The sequence below is a fragment of the Branchiostoma belcheri genome, unplaced genomic scaffold (genome assembly GCF_001625305.1).
Source record: "Branchiostoma belcheri isolate BF01 breed outbred unplaced genomic scaffold, Haploidv18h27 scaffold205, whole genome shotgun sequence".
In the NCBI taxonomy this organism is placed as follows: Eukaryota; Metazoa; Chordata; class Leptocardii; order Amphioxiformes; family Branchiostomatidae; genus Branchiostoma; species Branchiostoma belcheri.
In genome coordinates, this window is record NW_017803547.1 from 71,089 (window position 1) to 89,530 (window position 18,442).

Consider the following 18,442-nt stretch of genomic DNA (forward strand, 5'->3'; position numbering starts at 1 on the left):
TGGTACCAACTTGAAAGTAAACTGAATCTCCAATTTGCAGGTCATTGGGCCATAATATTGTGGCACATACATGTAGGCCTCTGAGTTATATACATTTTTGGCTATTTTACCCAAAATAACCTAAATAAGGCCGGCATCTAAAAAAGTGAGAACCCACTTCTTCACACCTTTCACCAAGGTACACTATCCTCTTTCCAAATTTCAGGTCATTCGAGTGTACATTGTAACATAGAGGCACAGAAGCCAATAATGTAGATTTTTTACTATTTTAACCCAAAATAAGCTATATAAAACCATTTGCAATTAGCATAATATTTATGCAAAGCTATCCCCATGCCAAATTGCAGGATATTGGAATATTGGGCTGTCATAAAGTGGAACAAAAGCAAAAATATATGCATTTCCGACATTTTTACCCAAAATAAGCTGATAGTAGTATTTAGCGGAGTGAATCTCCATAATGATACATTTTGTGGGACAATTTAGTAAGTATTGTATGAAATCTTTGTAAAAATTTAGATTTCTGCGCAGAATTCTGCAGATTTCTGCAGAAATCTTCGCCCATGTGCCAATGGAATTTCCCTTATGGTTTATTCAACTAATACTGTAGCTTTCGTCTGCTCCCCACACTCTATGGGTAGCATATAATTGGGAGTAGACGAAAGATAAAAAGACTGACACTCAGGCTACCTGGTTACAGGATCTGGTCTTATGCTTGCCTGTATAGCTCAAATGAAACGTCTGTTACATTGTATGTCCTAGTCTGTAATGTGTAGCTCATCATTACATTTTGGAGCATTGTTTTACTTCATAAATAATTTTGAAGATCACAATTTTTTCAAGAAACAAAAATTAATAAAGGAATACATTTGTAGAACAGCATACAGTGCAAAGCTATCCCCATTCCAAATTGCAGGGCACTGAGCAAAAGCCAATGCATTTCTGACAAGTTATGCCCAAAATACATGTAACCTGATAGTAGCATTTGTAGGAGAGTATAGTAAGTCAAGTAAGTCATATCTACCACCTATCACCATAATGATACAAGTTGTAGGACAGTATTGTACGAAATCTTTAAAAAAGCAGATTTCTGCGCAGAATTCTGCGCAGATTTCTGCACCCAGCGCAGATTCTGTGCAGAAATCTGCGCGGGTGCAGAATTCTGCGCAGAATTCTGCAGATTTCTGCAGAAATCTGCAGAAATAACATGATCCCTAGGGAACTATCACTGTTATCTACATAGTTGTTGTCATCTTCTACATCACCATGTGGAATGTCAATTGTCCAGGACAAACTATACTTGAAAAGTGAGAGGTAGTCCGGAATTAGAGTGTCTGTCCGGAATTATAGTGTCGCCTGTTGTTCCTATATTAGCCTCCAGGAAGCAGAATTTCTCCTAAATGTCACCGGGAAGCGATTCTGTTAACCACAGCTACTAAAAAAGGAAGTCTTGATGTTTCCTGTCACAAGTACAGTGGGTGACGGAAGTATAAAATGTGTCGAGGGTTCACTTCAGATACCGTAGAAGCCTCCACTTGTTGGCTCGTATCCTAAATGTCACCAAGAAGCGATTCTGTCACTGACAGACTAAAACTAAGGAAGTCGTGATGTTTCACTTGTGATGTTTCACTTGTGGGAGCACAAGTACTAGTACAGTGGGTGACGGAAGAACGAAATGTGTCGAGGGTTCACTTCAGATACTGTAGAAGCCTCCACTTGTTGGCTCATATCCTAAATGTCACCAGAAAGAGACTCTGTCACTGGCAGTTACTAAAAAGGGAGTCCTGATGTTTTCTTTCACAAGTACAGTGGGTGACGGAAGTTCAAAATGTGTCGAGGGTTCTCTTCAGAGATAGAGATCCACTTCTTGGCTCGAATCCAGGAAATTCTAACTGAAGAGCAGTTCGCAATACAGGTCTGTTATGCCATGATTCCGATGCAGGTTGTTGCTGAAAATGCTCCAGTCTGGATTGACGTACGTATAATCTAATGCTCTGATGTCAAATCCAAGGTATGGCGTTCCACAACCCGACGTGTAGAATCTTAAACGTTCTCACCTTTCAGGGAAGCTTTAAGTCCAAGATGAAGCAACGACTTGGGTTACGGTTTTCCGACCACCCTTTGTTGATAAAATGCTGTGATCGCAAATCCAAGAGTAGTGCTATGATGGCAAATTTAAGAAATTCCACAGTCTAACGCTTGCTTGATACTTGAATGTTTTCAGCTAGCTGAGTCCAAGATAGAGCAATGATGATGCAAAAAAGCTCCACTCTGGATTGATGTAAACTGCTGTACAGGCAAATCCAAGAAACACACTCTGCGTTTCACTGCCTGAAGCAGTTCTAAATGCTCTGAAGCTTTGAGAGTTCAGCTAAGGACATAGTGAAGTTATAGCCTCAGTTGCTAGTCTCCTAGTGGGTCAATATTGTTCCTGCATACAATGTTGCAGCCACGAATTTCGTAAATGGCACTCCGAGAAATCCAGGCAGTCAATCAGTTTTAAATGCTCGGTGGAAGCTTTGAGAGTTCAGCTGAGGACAAGGTGAAGTATTATAATCGTTTGTATACTACCCGTATACAGTCTAGTCTCCTAGTCTCCAAGCAAATCAGTTGTTCCTGAATACAATGCTGCAGCCGCGAATTCCGTAAATGGCATTCCGAGAAATCCAGGCAGCCAATCAATATTGCAGTTTTAAATGCTCTGAAGCTTTGAGAGTTCAACTGAGGACAAAGTGAAGCGATAGTCTATGTATAACCAATCTACAGTCTCAGTTGCTAGTCTCCTAGTGGGTCAATTGTTTCTGCATACAATGAAGCAGCCGCGAATTCCGTAAATGGCAATTTCCGAGAATCCGACCAGCCAATCAACATCACACCACTTGTCACGACTAACCCACGCTCTGTCCTTGATTGACGCGGTTGCCTTGGCAACGCTTACGGACGTTGCTATTTCCTCAAGGATGCTTCCAGAAATAAGATGACCTTGATGGTACAGAGGGCAGACTGAGTGTGGCTCTCTGCAGCAAGATTGGAGAATAACAACAAGATTCTCTTCAGTGTTCGGATCTCTGCAACCAGCTTGGATAATAACAGCCTTCTCTTCAAGCCCTTGTATAATCGTCAGCTTGGAGAAGTCAGAAAAATCATGTCAGACAAAATTAAAACTGAAACTCCTACAATATAAACAGCTTAATCTCTTCAAGCCTTTCTATAACAGTCAGCTTGGATGGATCAGACAAAATCTAAAACTGGCTCCTAGAATATTGAGAACTGTTGTTGGTTCTGATCTATTCTTACAAGCTGATACACAGCCAGATATTAAGTCATCAACGGCTTAAACTAACTTGAAGGTACTAATACAGTAAGCATTAACTGTATATTTGCTACAACAGGAAAATTATCAGCTAAGCTCCTTGAATAAGATCAGTTTGCCTCTAAGCTTTCTGATAAGCTAATCCAGCTAAGCTTACATGTAAGATTTTAGAGTTAATCCTTTCGAGGGTATCTTATAGCAAGACTACAGTATAATAAATATTAACCAACATAGCATATATCTATAATTATGCATCTATTTTAAACCCTGTCCGTTGCTAACTGTATTATTTCTATAATATTATTTACTGGTTGCTAGGCTGTAATACATGCATATGTAACCCAATACTGCATACTGTAATTTGACACCATTCCGTAAGCCGACACCATTTATCAACAAACCCGTGTCCGTGTAATTATGTTAGCGCTGCTCCCAACACGGATCCTCCATTTGCATGTGGTGAAAAATCCCTCCAGCATTCAATGAATCTACAATAGCTTTTGAATACTATAATTATAGCTGCCACATTCTGTATTTAGCACATGACAGCTTGCAGAATATCTGAGCTATGTATGCATTGTGTACAGTCAAGGTGTGCTATTAACATATCCAGGTATCCAGGTGGAAATAAAGGTGTGTGAAAGGTGTTGTACCTTCAAGGACAAAGCTCCATCCTTTTTTCTCTTCCTTCAAATCCAAGACAATGAAAACGAATACCTTTGAAGCAATCAGTTAAGATGTAATCCTGAGATGGCCACATGCACGCATCTTGTTGTAGGTGATACAGAATTCCCAGTGGTAAATACATGAATCACTGTGTGAGAGAATTGCTGCCTTCCTCTTGCCTCCAAGACAAAATTGAAATCCCTGCACGAACCTCAAGACTATATCTTCTTCCCAAGCTTCAGTACCTTGTAGACTTTGCAGGATTCTCAATATCACGTGTAATTAAGAAGATGCTGCTTGGCTGACAGGATAGCTATCAGAGCATCATCTCTTTCCTCCTTCCTTTGAGATGTAGAAGAAATCCTTGCAGGTACCTCAAACCTGCATCTTCACCTGGTCAAGCACCTTGAAGATTTCACAGAACTCTCCCTCTCTCTGTCTGTCTTAAAACATCACAGAATTGTGCTTCAGGGTTTTGTTGCAGTTCCCAGAAATCCTGTCCGTATGCAGAGCGTGTCCCGTTGGTTGTTCACCTCTGCGAGGCCCGCAGCTCGTCTGTCCTTTGTGCCTCCCCGTTTACATCAGGGCTGGTCCAATAATCCAATAAACGCACCGTCCCCCGCGGGACAACCTGCCCTACTCACCACAGACGGACGCTTTTATGTGCTGCTGACGGGTTTAGCACATCCAGACAACATATGGGCTGGGCCAAGTTAACTGGTTGTTTCTTGGCATCGAAATATGTGGATTTAAAGAAGTAGAACAGAAAATGAACAAGAAAACACTCAAACTGAGTCTGAAGGGAAAGTCTGTACCTTGAGTGAATGTAAACAATTTTCTCTGTTATTAAATGTGTATTCAATTTGACAATACTATGTATTTTTATGTGCTGCTGACGGGTTAAGCACACCCAGACAACATACATGTATGGGCTGGGCCAAGTTAAATAGTTGTTTTGGGGATTCTGACATTCTGAAGCAGAACTCAAACTGAGTATGTTGATCATAAGTAAATATAATAACCAATTTCTTTTTTCTTTCACTGATATCAGTATGGAAGCTTTTATGTGCTGCTGACAGGCTTACCACATCCAGACAACACGTCTGGGCCATGCCAAGTTAACTGGTTGGTTTGGGGATTTATAGAAGCAAAACTCAGGAAAACATTAACTTAGTCTGAGGGGAAAACATTGAGTGAATATAACCTGTTCTTTCTGTTTTTACATGCATATTTCTTCTTATACTACTATGTACACTTTTATGTGCTGCTGACAGGCTTAGCACATTCAGACAACACTGTCTGGGCTGTTCCAAGTTAACTGGTAGTTTTTTGGCATCGAAATATGTGGATTTAAAGAAGCAGAACAGAAAATGAACAGGAAAACACTCAGTCAAACTGAGTCTGAGGAGGAAAGTCTGTACCTTGATAGTAAATAAAATCAATTTTTTCTCTCTCACATTTTTTAATGCATATTGATATTACTATGTACGCTTTTATGTGCTGTTGACAGGCTCAATGCATCCAGAAAATGTCTAGGCTGTGCCAAGTTAAATGGTTGGTTCTTGAAGTAGAACTCAGGAAAATGAACAGGAAAACACTCAGAAATCACTGAGACTGAAGAGAAAGTCCTTGAGAGATTTTTTTCAGTTTCAAGTTTTAACTCTCTGTTTGTTTGCATCTTGCCACTTAGGCTAAAATTTAGATTCCATAAAATATCTGAGAACCAAAAAATAAATTGGTGTGACATGTGAGTGTTTTTGACTGAGTGATGCACTAATGGCTTAAGCACTTACCAGTCTCCGTGTTTACCAGTCCTGCAATTTATCAAAATGTTTTTCTAGATTGCAGGTGAAAATAAATGCTGCTTGACTAAACTCTCCAGGCCATTAGGCCAGACTGAACACAGCTTTGTGATTAGCTGCTGACATTTAGAAGGGAAATCTCCACTGGGCTTGAATGAAATAATGGCTTGAATCCTGGGGATTCAAAATAACACCGGTGGAAAAAAATTGAAACTGCAAAACGAATTGCAATTTGCAGGACAATAATCCTAGTAATTTTGTCCTTTTAGGTTGAAATGGGTCCAATAATTAATTAAGACCATTAAAGTGAAATGCTATTGTTAGCGTAATAGCCAGGAGAGGTACATGTAATAGGTTATAATAGGGAAAAAAAACAGTCTAGAACTATTTTGCAGAAGATTTTTCTACATTGCACTTTCAGAAAAACATTTTGATAATTCAAATTGCAGAAAACAGCCCAAAATATTTCAAGTTCCGCTCCAAAATATACCACATCTTATTCACCTGAACAAAAGCAATACACCATCTCTACTTTGAAAGAACACCTGTACTGTCACAGCCATTAAATCATGATGTATCAATAGATGGCCTGACAGAACAAATCAGTCCCTTGGGAAAACATCCTGAAGAGAAGAGTGGGTGCACCAGCTGTGGTTTCAGTACTGATGCATGGCAGCAATTCTAGCAAAATTGACATTACTGTATGTTTGTTTTGTGCAGGCTTCAGCAATATATTTCCTTCATAGCCATCATAGCTAGCTGCCGCCGCGCCGCGTGCCTGCGAAGCTGGTGTGTTACGCTGAAGGACGGTTATACCGGCTATACAGATACAGATACAGATCATGAAGTCAAAATTACGCTCTATATGAAAACAGACCTCAGAGTCAGAGAACATGTACTAGTACATGTATATATAGAATATCCCTGAAACTGTATGTCTCACTTTGTAGCACAGATAAGCAACAGAACCTGAGGTATCCTAGCAACAGCTTTGACGAGTTTGAGTATCCTAGCAACAGAACATGAAGTATTCTAGCAACAGAACAATTTGAAGTATCCTAGCAACAGAACCTGAGATATCCTAGCAACAGAATCTGAGATATCCTAGCTACAGTCCTGATGATTATCCTAGCATCAGTTTTGAGGTATCCTAGTAGCAACAGCCTCAAGTGCCCTAACAACAGAACCTAAAGTCAACCTGAGTAAGAGTGTGCCAAACCTATGTATATACTGTATGTTAGCTGGTCCTTGAATATAAATTTTTCTGTATGCTATACTGGATCGAGACACATTTCCAAATCCAATTTCCTCCAACACAGTATATCAATTTAAAGATGTGAACAAATCATACTGACTACACAACATAATCTCCAACCTTATGAAAGGACATTAGAGCATTAAATTTTACATATATGGCAGCAATACATATAGTATCTGTGTCTTAAAAATATATTCACCATCTACAAACAGAAAAAAGCAATCCTTTACGATACTTCTTAGGAGAAGAGTAACAAAAACTCACCGCATCCGAAGTTGATGGCGCCGATCCTCTCCAGGTAACCGTGGATACGGCCGATACAGTTGACGTCGCCACAGTTCCTCAGCCCCGCCCTGGCAACCGTCTTCCTCAGGTAGTCTGGCTTGCACCGATCCCTGGGGAGGATATGAACCAAAGTGATTGAAAGATTCTAACAAAATAGTTTTAACGTTACCTGTAAAACTCTCAACTCTCCACATCAAAAAATATCTAATGGCCAGGTTTTAGCTCAGATTTTTGTTTCAGACACTACAAATTGGCCAATAATTTTGTTGCATTTTAAGTTTTCAGTTATATAACCAATAATCTTACTGCTTAAGTCCTGAGTTTCTGACTCCTCAAGACTTCTTCAAGACAATTCTATCCTTTGAAAGACATCTTAATATCTTTCCCAGCAGTCTAGAAGGTTGTTCCTTATCTTTAGATATCTCTCCTAACAGCCCACCAGCTGTAGATGTCCAGAACCCATTTCTCCTTTGCTAATAATAATTATTACCTCCATGAAAAATGGAGGTATTGTTTTTGGCGCGTCTGTCTGTCTGTCTGTGTTTCTGCACATTTGTAGTCAACATAACTTCATAACGCCTTTATGGATTATGATGATATTTGGTAATGTTGGTAAGTCTTAGGAAGACAAAGGTCAAGGTCAAATATGGGCCTCCTGGTGGATGACCTTGGTACTGCAGCAAAACTTCCGGTCTTGGAACTCTTGTTAACTTCAAGCTTCTAAAAGGAACAAGTGTTAAAATAAACTTCTTACCAGCAGTCTAGAAGATGGTTCCTGATCTTCAGGTATCTCTCCGGCGTCTTCGTCTGTCTTCCGTCAAAAAACTCCTTATGCACCTCCTTCTCCTCCTCTGTTACAACACTCCTGTCCAGAACAACTTCTTCTGTTGGCTTCTTAAAGGTGAAGAAAGCTTCTTCCGCCTGCCCTGTCTCAGATGTCTCGTCTTCTGAGTGTACTTGAGATGCTGTACCACATCTAAGAAGCTCCCCGGTCTCCTTGCCACTTTCACTGTCACTATAATAAGTAAGATTGTCAGTGTGTGATGACGCGGCCTCTTCACAGTTCCATTTTTCAGCTCCTACAAAGTTTAAGTCAGTTTTGGTCTTGTCTTCAGGAATGTCTAAGGTGTTGTGACTATCAGCAACATTGCTGGAGTCCGTTAGTGCATTTGTGTTGTCAACAGATACAGAAACAGACAGTGTGTCCAAACGTTCAAGTCTTTCTGTGGAAAATTCTTCCGCACTTGAAGTACTTTGTTGCGACAATTGTATATTTCCACAATCAGCTGTTTCTAATTTGTGTTCCTGATTTGCCTCCTGTGTCTTATAAGTCTTACCTTGGTCCACAATGTCTTGGATGGTTGACTTTAAGTCTACTTCACCTGAAGAAACAGTTTCTGACAGTCTTTCAACGTTTTCCATCAGCTTCAAGTCATCTCCGTATGTTTGTATCTGACCAGTGTTCGCCTGTGCCTCTGCCTGTGTTTCTGTGTCTTCAGTTTTACTTTCAGATGTTTTCTGAAATTCTTCGTCCCTTTCTGTTGGCTTTTCAAACTCTATGAGAGGGTTTTGTACCTGGAACATGTCTGGATGTGGCTGGTACAGGGTTTGTTCGTGAGTTGGACCAGCCCTAACGTCCTTGTCTACTCTAACAGAGCCAAGCGCAACGCTCCCCTCAATTCTCTCCACGATCACCCGGTTTTGGGTGTCATCTGGTTGCCATGGAAACTCGGCATCACTTTCACTTTCCGCAGGGTGAAAGTGTTCCTCGATGGGATACTGATTCTCTTCTTCTGAATTCTCCTGTTTTGAGATCTCACTGTCTTCGTGTAAGATGTTGCTTAAGGAATGATGCTCCTCTGTGTCTGTTTGCTCCAGTGTGGGTTCCCCCATGGAAGTGTCATCACTTGTAGCAACTGTAGGTTGGGCTGGGTTCAGGCCACCTGTACTGGCACACATAGAAAACAGATCTTAGAATATTCTGTTAAGATTCCTAATAGCCCTAATATATGGCCCAGTGGTTGGAGATTCTGATTCTGTATAAGAAGCCCTCTAGCCCTCAGCAACAACTTCCTTTAGATGAAACTTGTCACTTCTAAGCTACCAACTTACAAAGTACAGAACAGTTGCTGACAGTGTGTTAGGAACATGGTGGTTTACTGGTAAAAGTGAGACTTGGCTTTTCTTCATGAACTAAAAGTACAGCCCTCTTTCTTGATTAGAAACCAATCATACCTCTTTAAAGCATGAAAGATAGAGCAGGTGTGTTCACAGCAAGCTTACAAGTAATTGTACTCACTGATAGATCTGATAGATACACGTACATGTAAGATAGACCAGACGTAGATATAGGTGCAGACCAGAAAGCTTCAGATAGATGCACAACTGTAGATACATATAGGTACATGTACATCACCTAATCAACCCTATATGTAGCTTGTATACAAGTAAGTTACACCTGCAGTACTGATGTGCTACACCAGGTGGCCCCACTGATACCTACATGTACTCCTGAGCTCCATCACTGCCTCCTCCCCTAACTACGATCTGCAACTATATACACTTAATAAGCTAGTAACAGTTACACCTGCAGTACTGATGTGCTACACCAGGTGTCCCCACTGATACGTACATGTACTCCTGAGCTCCATCACTGCCTCCTCTCCAGACTCCTCCCCCTCAACATCCACCTCCTCATCCTCCCCCTCCTCCACCTTCTGGACCACCTGTGGAACAAACAACAAGGCAATCAGAGATGGCAGACTTCACCCCCTTACCCACACACACAGGGCAGTCAGAGATGGCAGACTTCACCCCCTTACCCACACACACAAGGCAATCAGATGGCAGACTTCACCCCCTTACCCACACACACAAGGCAATCAGAGATGGCAGACTTCACCCCCTTACCCACACACACACAGGGCAATCAGAGATGGCAGACTTCACCCCCTTACCCACTCTGCTATGCAATGCTATCTGCTTCAGTCCCAGGCAAAATCAGCAGAGGGTTGTATGGCTTTGTATTGGGAATCAAAGAAACACTGACACATATACACAACTAAAACCCTGTCATTTCTTCCAAGAGAAAGAAGAAATGAAAGACTTGATAATTATTCACTATTTTCTGTATACATGTAGAAAGGTGTGTTGCAAAAAATCATTTCATTGTGCTTGGATAATTCCTTTTATTCATTTATACATTTAGTAAAATTTCAAATAGCTGGTTGGCCCCATTCAACTCTACTGAATTGATGTTTATTACTTCCATTGACCGTCAAGAAATGATGCAAGATGCCCTAGTTCCATACATGTATGTGTATGTTATATAATATACTGCTCCAGATGGGCAAGACTGTGCCTTTACATTTGAAGCCATTGTGTCTAACAAAGCACTCATTCTACTCACCTGCATGTGTCCATACTTGTCAGGAATGGCTGTAGTTTTACTCAGCTCAAATACTTTCTCCTCCTGTTGCTCTACTGAATCACTTTCTCCCAAGACTTCCTCCATCTTCCTTACAACTTTCGCTTTCTTGGGAGTCTGTTCTGATTTCTGAGGTGTGACAGATTTTGTCTCCTGGGCTCTTTTTCTTTTTGGTGTCCCCGGAGAGACAGAGGAAGCAGAGGCACAGATTTTTGTCTCATCGCTGAAGGAAGGTTTGTTTCTGTCATCTTCAGTTACTGTAGGCTCTTCTTCTTTTTCCTATACAAAAACAGGGAAGAAGGAAACAAATTAGAAAAGAACAGTTACTCCATTCAAAACAAAATCATGACTTACACACAACTTGAAAGTTCATCTGTGTTAGTAGAGTTTATTCTGTAGAAAGTTTAAGCTGTAATTCCTAAGTTCCTAACACAGAAAGAAAATGGGACTCACAGATATTCACATTTTTCAACTGAACATCACCATCAAGATACACCAAAAAACAGTTATTGTCTTCGTCAGAAGGACTATGAAATTGTCTCGCCGGAGTGTGGGGAACTGCGGATTTTGCGATATAACTCTGGAAGGCATGATTTGACGTCCATGATTTTTGGCAGGCATATTACCGCTGTTGAGGCCAAAGTCAAGTACAAGTTTCGGCTTCGTGGGGGGTCCGTGCGTCACGTTAGTGCACCTTTTGTGTTTGTGGCTTGTTAGCAAGATAACTCAAGTATTTGTAAAATGTTGATTATAATTCTTGGTGTTGTGCTTACTATTGTCGGGACCAAGGTTAAGTTCGTTACTGAGCTTCGTGGGGGGTTTCGTTGTGACTACAGGGGGCATTTTGTTAATTTTTCTTGTGAGCAGGATAACTTTTGTATGTGTGGATGGAAGTTAATGAAATTTGATAGGCATATTACTGTCGTGGTCTCCAAGATTGAGTTCAAAGATGAGAGTCGTGGAGGTCGTTATGTCCCCGTAATAGGACCTTTTGTGTTTAGAAATCCCCACCTACATCTGCTTGGAGACAGCCGACAGCTGGATATAGCCGGGGAACCCCATAATGGGATGGGATCAAATGACGCTACATTGAGGGATTGTACTATAACTTCAGCAGGGGGAGGATAGGTTGGACATATGTCAGGTTATTTTCTACGGCCACACCAAGTAATTGCTATGGATGACGTCCACTGGAGACCTTAAATCTAATTACCTTAAATTTAAGGCAAGCGCGCAATAAATCTAGATGCCTAGATTTGGAATATACTAACTGTAGAAGTACAAATGTTAGGACACAAAGAACACAAGAAACAAGTCTTCTATTTGTCATAAAGACAAATTAACAAAACAGCAGTAGTCACCCTGTTCTGATTCTTTCCTTTATAACATCTTCTCTTATTATATTTTGCGGCGCTGTCGTGACACTTTCAACACAGTAAGAATTTCTTGAACGTTTTTTTTTTCCAGTAACAGTCCAAACTCAAATAACGTGGAGGGGGGGCGGTAACACGGGTGACGACGCATCTGTATAATCTGCGGCAAACCGTTTCAGGGTGTTCTGTACCATAAAAATAGTACAGAGATTCTTTTGTTCTTTAGACCAAATTGATTATTATTAAAAAGAGTGAAGAATACGCATGTTAATTTCTCTAGAACGATGTACCTCTGACGAAGACATGAGATCTCCGACCTCTAGTTATGATATGATTTTGGAAGCGGTCAGACTTTCAAGTTATGATCAAGAAATAAGCAATCAACCGCTTCAGCCACATTACTTTATTTTTCCCATACATGTATCTTATACGCCAAAAATCAGTAACTTACTAAAGCAACTGGATATGATTTTGAAAACGTCAGACGTTTCAGCTAGTATCCACTAGCTTTCGTCAGTGACTGGGAGACCAGAGGAGAAATGCAGGTTTATAAGCATGTATCTCATGAGTTATACACACTTGCACATATTACAATCATCCACACTTAAGTAGACAACAAATCTTTAAGAAGTCTAAGGAAGGACTTACCTTAGTCTTAAAGAAGTGTCTTGCGTAGTTCTTGACCTGAAGCGGGGTCCTGGTCTGCACAAACTGGGAGATAGAGGTCCAGCTTCGACCATAGATCTCCTGCAAGAGAGGTGGAAATGTCTATATAAGGACAGATTCTCTTACTGTCAGATGTTTCAGATGGCATCCACATCTTTCACCAGCCACTGAGGACGAGTCTGAAGACAAGTGCAACCTCTGTCTACATACTGATTTTTACATGTCAGTTCCAATACATTATGTACCCTTTCATTCCAACAAGAGTGACCCTAGTCTACTCTAAACTGTAGTTCAGTCAATGTCTTCAAGACCAAACTGGCTGTAGAATGGAAAAACCACCCGGACTGTTACGGCTACAACTTTTCATACTGAACTGTCTACATGGACGGTCTCAATACCCTGGGAAAGGGTACAGACTGACCTGCATTCAAGTGAATATTCAGGCGAGTATGCATAAATTATGAACTACCAGTTCCATTACAAAAGACATACATGTGTGACACTTTTTTTTTTTAAACCGAATTTAATGTCATTTTTCCCCAACCGGGGGTTAGACGTGCTTGCACCAGGTACAAGTCTTTTTTTTTTTTTGAGGCAAGATTTTTATAGCTGGATGCTCTTCCTAACGCCAACCCAAACCCTAGTAGGGCCCAGGAACCCTCTAACTGAGGGGGGAAATAGGTGTTAAGTGCCTTTCCCAAGGGCACAACGTCTGGGTGCATGTCCGGACATGTCTGGGTCCAACCCTGGGGATTGAACCTGGGTCTTCTTGCTCATGGAGATATATTTCATGGAGATGTGAGATCTTCAAACTCTTGTTAAGTAACTTGTGTTCCTGTCTACTGTACTCACCAGTCCTGTCTCAAACAGTTTCTTCTCCTCCTCTGTCCAAGGCTGACCGTGAGACGGCAGGTGGAGCGCCGCACGTGTCTTGGACTTCTGTGTCTTACCTCGACCTGCAAGAAAAAAATTATGGTGAAGAAAGGCTAAGAAAGGCTAAGAAAGGTTTAGAATAATCACCTAAAATCTTGAATAGGATCTAGATTGAATGTAAATGTGTACAACTCCAGTCACAAACTTAGAGTTTCACAGGGCGCTGGCTTGGTATCACTGATCAAAACTCATCATCAAAAAAAGATAAGTACGTGTAAGAATATCTTTTTCTGTCACTTAATATATCAGATTTTATTGTAAACATTGAGGACATGTATATACTTACTGCTGCTGGCCTCCCCCGGGTAGGAAGAATGGGATCTTCCATGTATGTAGAGTCTGCGCTTTGGTTAAAGAAAATCTAATTTGATTCATTTAAAAAATTAGGAAAGATGTTAAGTTGAATTTTACTGACAAGAAAGTGAATGTCTTAAGTAGCCTGAGAAGTAAGTGAAAGTCTTAAGTAGCCTAAGAAAGTGAAACTGACAGTCTTAAGTAGTCTGAGAAGGATACTGTTCCTCCTGCAGCATTTTCTCGATGGCCGACCGACTCTGTTCATCCATGTCCTCATCAAACGTCCAGCTCTGAAACATAAAAAACATTTTCTTACTCTGTAGTACTACAGTACCACTAGTACTGTATAGTAGTGATAAGGTTTTATCTCATTATGTCAAGCATGTTTCAAGCATTCAAAAATTTTCAAAAATTCTGATGCAACTTTGACCAAACATCAAACAAAGGCCGTGAAAAATCAGGGTTTTGCACAGGCGCAGTATATTCTTCTGACGTTCCGATGGTAACAACGCTGAAGGTTGTAATGACTAACTGCCATAGTGACAGAGAAGCCTAGTTTCTACTGGACTGATTTTCATAGTGATAAAGAAGCCTGGGGTAAAAAAAAAATGGCACATAAAATTCAGTGATATCATTAGCCTCGACCAGGCTTCGGGAGGCGGCTGGAAAGAGTACGGAGTACATGTACATATTGGCCAAATAGAGAGAAAACATGCCAGGTGCGGCAAACTGTACTCTCTAGCAACTCCCCTGGCATGTTGATGGCCAATTTCTACTCTTTCTAGCCGCCTCCCGAAGCCTGGTAGAGGCTATATCATATCACATCACATCTCACCTGCCCCTGGTCGAACATCCAGTTGGGTTCATATCCAGGCAGGTCGGGTATGGCCAGGGCGTCATCTTTGTGGTCAAACAACCTGGGGGAAACAATAAACATGAACAACTAAGTAGAAAACAAATGTGATTGTTGTTGCAAGTAAGTTTAACCTCCTTGGTTGTTGCAAGTAATGGCAATGCTAGTATCTTATTGTAAGAAACAGCTGGAGGAGCCAGTAGAAACAGATAAAAACCCACTGGTCACGGGCCAGGGTTCGAACCCACCACCTCCTGGGCACCAGTCCAACTCTCTAACCGCTCGGCCGAAAAGGTCTTGGGCGGTTCGGTTGCTAGCACCAATAAACCCCTCACTGTTACATTATAACCAATTCTAATAATTGCATATGATAACTGCTTCTCGGCCTCTGTTTTAATGTCAATGTAATAGTTCAGCGTTATTTCCGGGAACCACTAAATCAACTTGTTGTGGCCTAAAGTGCGTCGTTTCGTAGCAAACATGTTGTAACTTTATGAGGGCCTGCATGTCCTTTTTCGTAAGGCGTAATCAGGCCGTTTTAGACTTCGTAATTCGTAGGTAGCCTCCGCAAAAATCAACGTAATTCGTAATTGGACATTACCCGCAAATCGTAAAGTCGTAATCAGCTCTGAGACTGTAACGTAATTCGTAGTAGGCGGCGAAAATTTTGCGTAATTCGTAATCACTATCCCCCCTTGCAGGCCCTCCTTTATAGCTGTATTTTATATAAATCGTTAAGTTGTGGCCTTTCAAAAGTGCCAAAGACGACGTATAAAACAAGAGAGAGGGCAACAACAGGTTTCCATGAGAGTAGGAAACAAGACAGGGCCACACAGGGCCGTCAGTCTACCAGCAAACAACACGTAGAGCCCACTAGTGGGAAAAGAATAGCCGAGTCTGTGCGTATAAGTTTAGCGATCTAGCTAGTACGTTACCAAACCCGGAAGCAGGCAAAACCCGAGCAGCCAGTTTCTCTCTAGTACATATAAACACAGAAATTTGCCGAACCATGAAACCCTAGAACAAGACTCAGATCAAGAACAGACTCGGCATTGTTCCGAAACTACCTCTCTTGCAAATGAGCCTCCCTTTGTGTCCGTGAAATATGTTGTTGTTGTTGAAATGAGCACTAGACTTTTCAAGTTCCCGCCCCCTTCAATTTCCGTAAACAGTCCCTCAACTCGGCGCATCTGTTTGCGTTTTTCTCTTAAACCGACCGTCAAATCGAACCAGCAAAGATACCAGGGCACTCCCAGACATTTACAGAAAGTCTGTGTATCTTTCAAACGACGATCGAAAGTCTAGAAGGTCAGAAAATTCACTTACAAAGGCGCGTCGTCGTCTCCTTCGATGTCAATTTCTTCGTCGTCCGCCATGATTACAGAATGGTACCACCCAGTAGGGGTATTTGTTTTTACCAATCCCTCTTAATATCCAAAATGTGGACAAACTATATAAATAAATCCTGTACATTGATAAAAATTTAATAATCACATATAATATATCATAATTTTGTGGTAACGTACTAATTTTTGTAACTATTATATCTATATGCACTATAAATCCACCCCAATTTGAAATGGACTAGTCCATGACGCAAGCGGCATTGTGGGAGAGAAGATGGCAGTATAGTGTAGGCACGAGGCCTCTGTCAGGGCGATGTCGCCAGCCAGCCTTCCATCCACCGCGATCCCAGCCCGTACACCCGCAAACAACGGTCTAACTCACGGTTCTACCCACATGAATGTCGCCTGCGCCTGTTTTTGCCGATTTTGGCGGCGAGGGCGAAGAAAATAACGGCAAGAACGACCAGTTGGAGAGTAGAGTTGGGACTTAATAAGCCCCGACCGTTGAATGTTAAACATTACATATTGTGTAGCGGGGCCCTTAAAAAGGGGCCCCGATTGGGGGATCCTATAAGCACTGACTTTCTATTCACGATCGTATGTACGGGGTTTTAATGCGTTGTATGTACTTAAGGCTGTTGTAGGCAAGTACTAGTAGCCTGTTGAGGTCTAGAGTTGAAACTTGTGACAGTAACTTTCTATGCATGGTAGAAAAGGCAATAAAAAGTAATGCTGTCAGTATAAATGACTATCATTTAAAATGTTTGAGACTATAGATAATGAAAAATATTTTCTTGTGAATAGATCTATTGACTTTAACTTGTTTTTGAAGGTACTGGCATTGTGAACAGCAATAGGTTGCTCAACAACACTATGAAAACTGCTATGTGTTAAAAATTAAAGATATAGCAGATTTTGCCTTCATCTAATGTATGACTTGAAGAAGTATTGCATAATTCTCAGTGAACATTTTCTAGCAAAGAGAGTGTCAGTGCAAGATTTTCTGTGATTGTTCTTTTGTCTATGTAGTTGGTTCAGTTCCTTTAAAATAATCATACCATAAGAAAAGCACACAATATACCAGAAAAATACAATACTTTATTAACTTCATTACATGTAGTTATTCACTTTTATAATCAGTGTAACCAACAAAATGTGACATGTGCATAGTTCAGAAATCATACAATAATGCTAGAGTTTACTAGCTGGTCCACAGTGTTCTAAAATAAAAAAAAATCTAAAGCAGCCTTGGGCATGTGTTAATCTCTTTGGCACAAAACATAAATTGACACATCACTAAAACATTACATAATCTCATATCCAGAACCGTGCTTTATCCAGAACTATACTCAGGCATAATCTCGAATCGTTCAGTAGCCGCAAGGTTGTATCAAACTGGCCAGACAGTATCAATTTGCCACTAAAGGTACATGTACTGTCTGGCAAATGGATACTGTCTTGTGGCCACCGAAAGATCTGCTTGGAGATTAGCATACGTGTAACAGTTGGGGGTTTATAGGCGCTACCAACTGACCCGGCCGATGGGTCTAGACCTTTTAGCTGATTCAGTATACGTAGGAGCGTCGGATTGTAAGCTGGCTGCCCGGGGGCCGTGGGTTCGAACCCCGGCCCGGGACCAGAAGGGTTTTTATCTGTTTCTACTGCTTGCCTCTGTTTCTTACACAGGCACAGTTCTGGAAAGAGCATATGTATATTATAATGTATATAAACCCCACATGTACATTGATGTTTCAAAACAAGTCACTACACAACATAACACACACACACAGTGCATCTTGGATGCTTCCATACAAACTTTGCACACAAATAATAACATTAGGAAATATATAAATGTACACTTCTTTACGTCCTCAACAGTAACTTTAGGACTTCAACCTAAATATACATGTTCAAAATATACATTTTCAATAATTGTGCTTCTGAATCATCTTATGATAAGTTCAAACCTTTATAATGTTATGAAATGATATATAATCTGCCAGTTTGTTTTAGACAAATGATTCTCACTTGTGAAAAATCAGTGACAGCACCACTTTTCTGACAACAAAGTTATAAAAGTTCTATCCCAGGTCTAAACTAACATCTCTTTACTACATGCTTTGCAGCACAGTCAGCTTTGGGTCACACAAACTACATTTCATATTACATTTCAAAGTCAAATAATTCCTCCTAACATCTGCTTTGAGATTAACATTTAGCTACCAT

At 40.8% G+C, this 18,442-nt stretch overlaps 1 protein-coding gene across 1 annotated transcript in view; it reads right to left on the reverse strand.

The window, feature by feature from the left end:
- Positions 1–16,246, reverse strand: part of LOC109469497 (histone H2A deubiquitinase MYSM1-like) — a 28,513-nt gene extending 12,267 nt beyond the window's left edge. Inside the window, exons 1-11 of the mRNA XM_019768019.1 lie at positions 16,197–16,246; positions 14,853–14,934; positions 14,237–14,307; positions 14,010–14,062; positions 13,643–13,746; positions 12,773–12,871; positions 10,734–11,030; positions 9,957–10,050; positions 8,830–9,267; positions 8,079–8,547; positions 7,304–7,434 (exon numbers count right to left, since the gene is read on the reverse strand). Coding sequence (XP_019623578.1) covers positions 7,304–7,434; positions 8,079–8,547; positions 8,830–9,267; positions 9,957–10,050; positions 10,734–11,030; positions 12,773–12,871; positions 13,643–13,746; positions 14,010–14,062; positions 14,237–14,307; positions 14,853–14,934; positions 16,197–16,246 — 1,888 coding nt within the window. The remainder of the gene's footprint in view (positions 1–7,303; positions 7,435–8,078; positions 8,548–8,829; positions 9,268–9,956; positions 10,051–10,733; positions 11,031–12,772; positions 12,872–13,642; positions 13,747–14,009; positions 14,063–14,236; positions 14,308–14,852; positions 14,935–16,196) is intronic.
- Between the last annotated feature and the right edge of the window lie 2,196 nt (positions 16,247–18,442).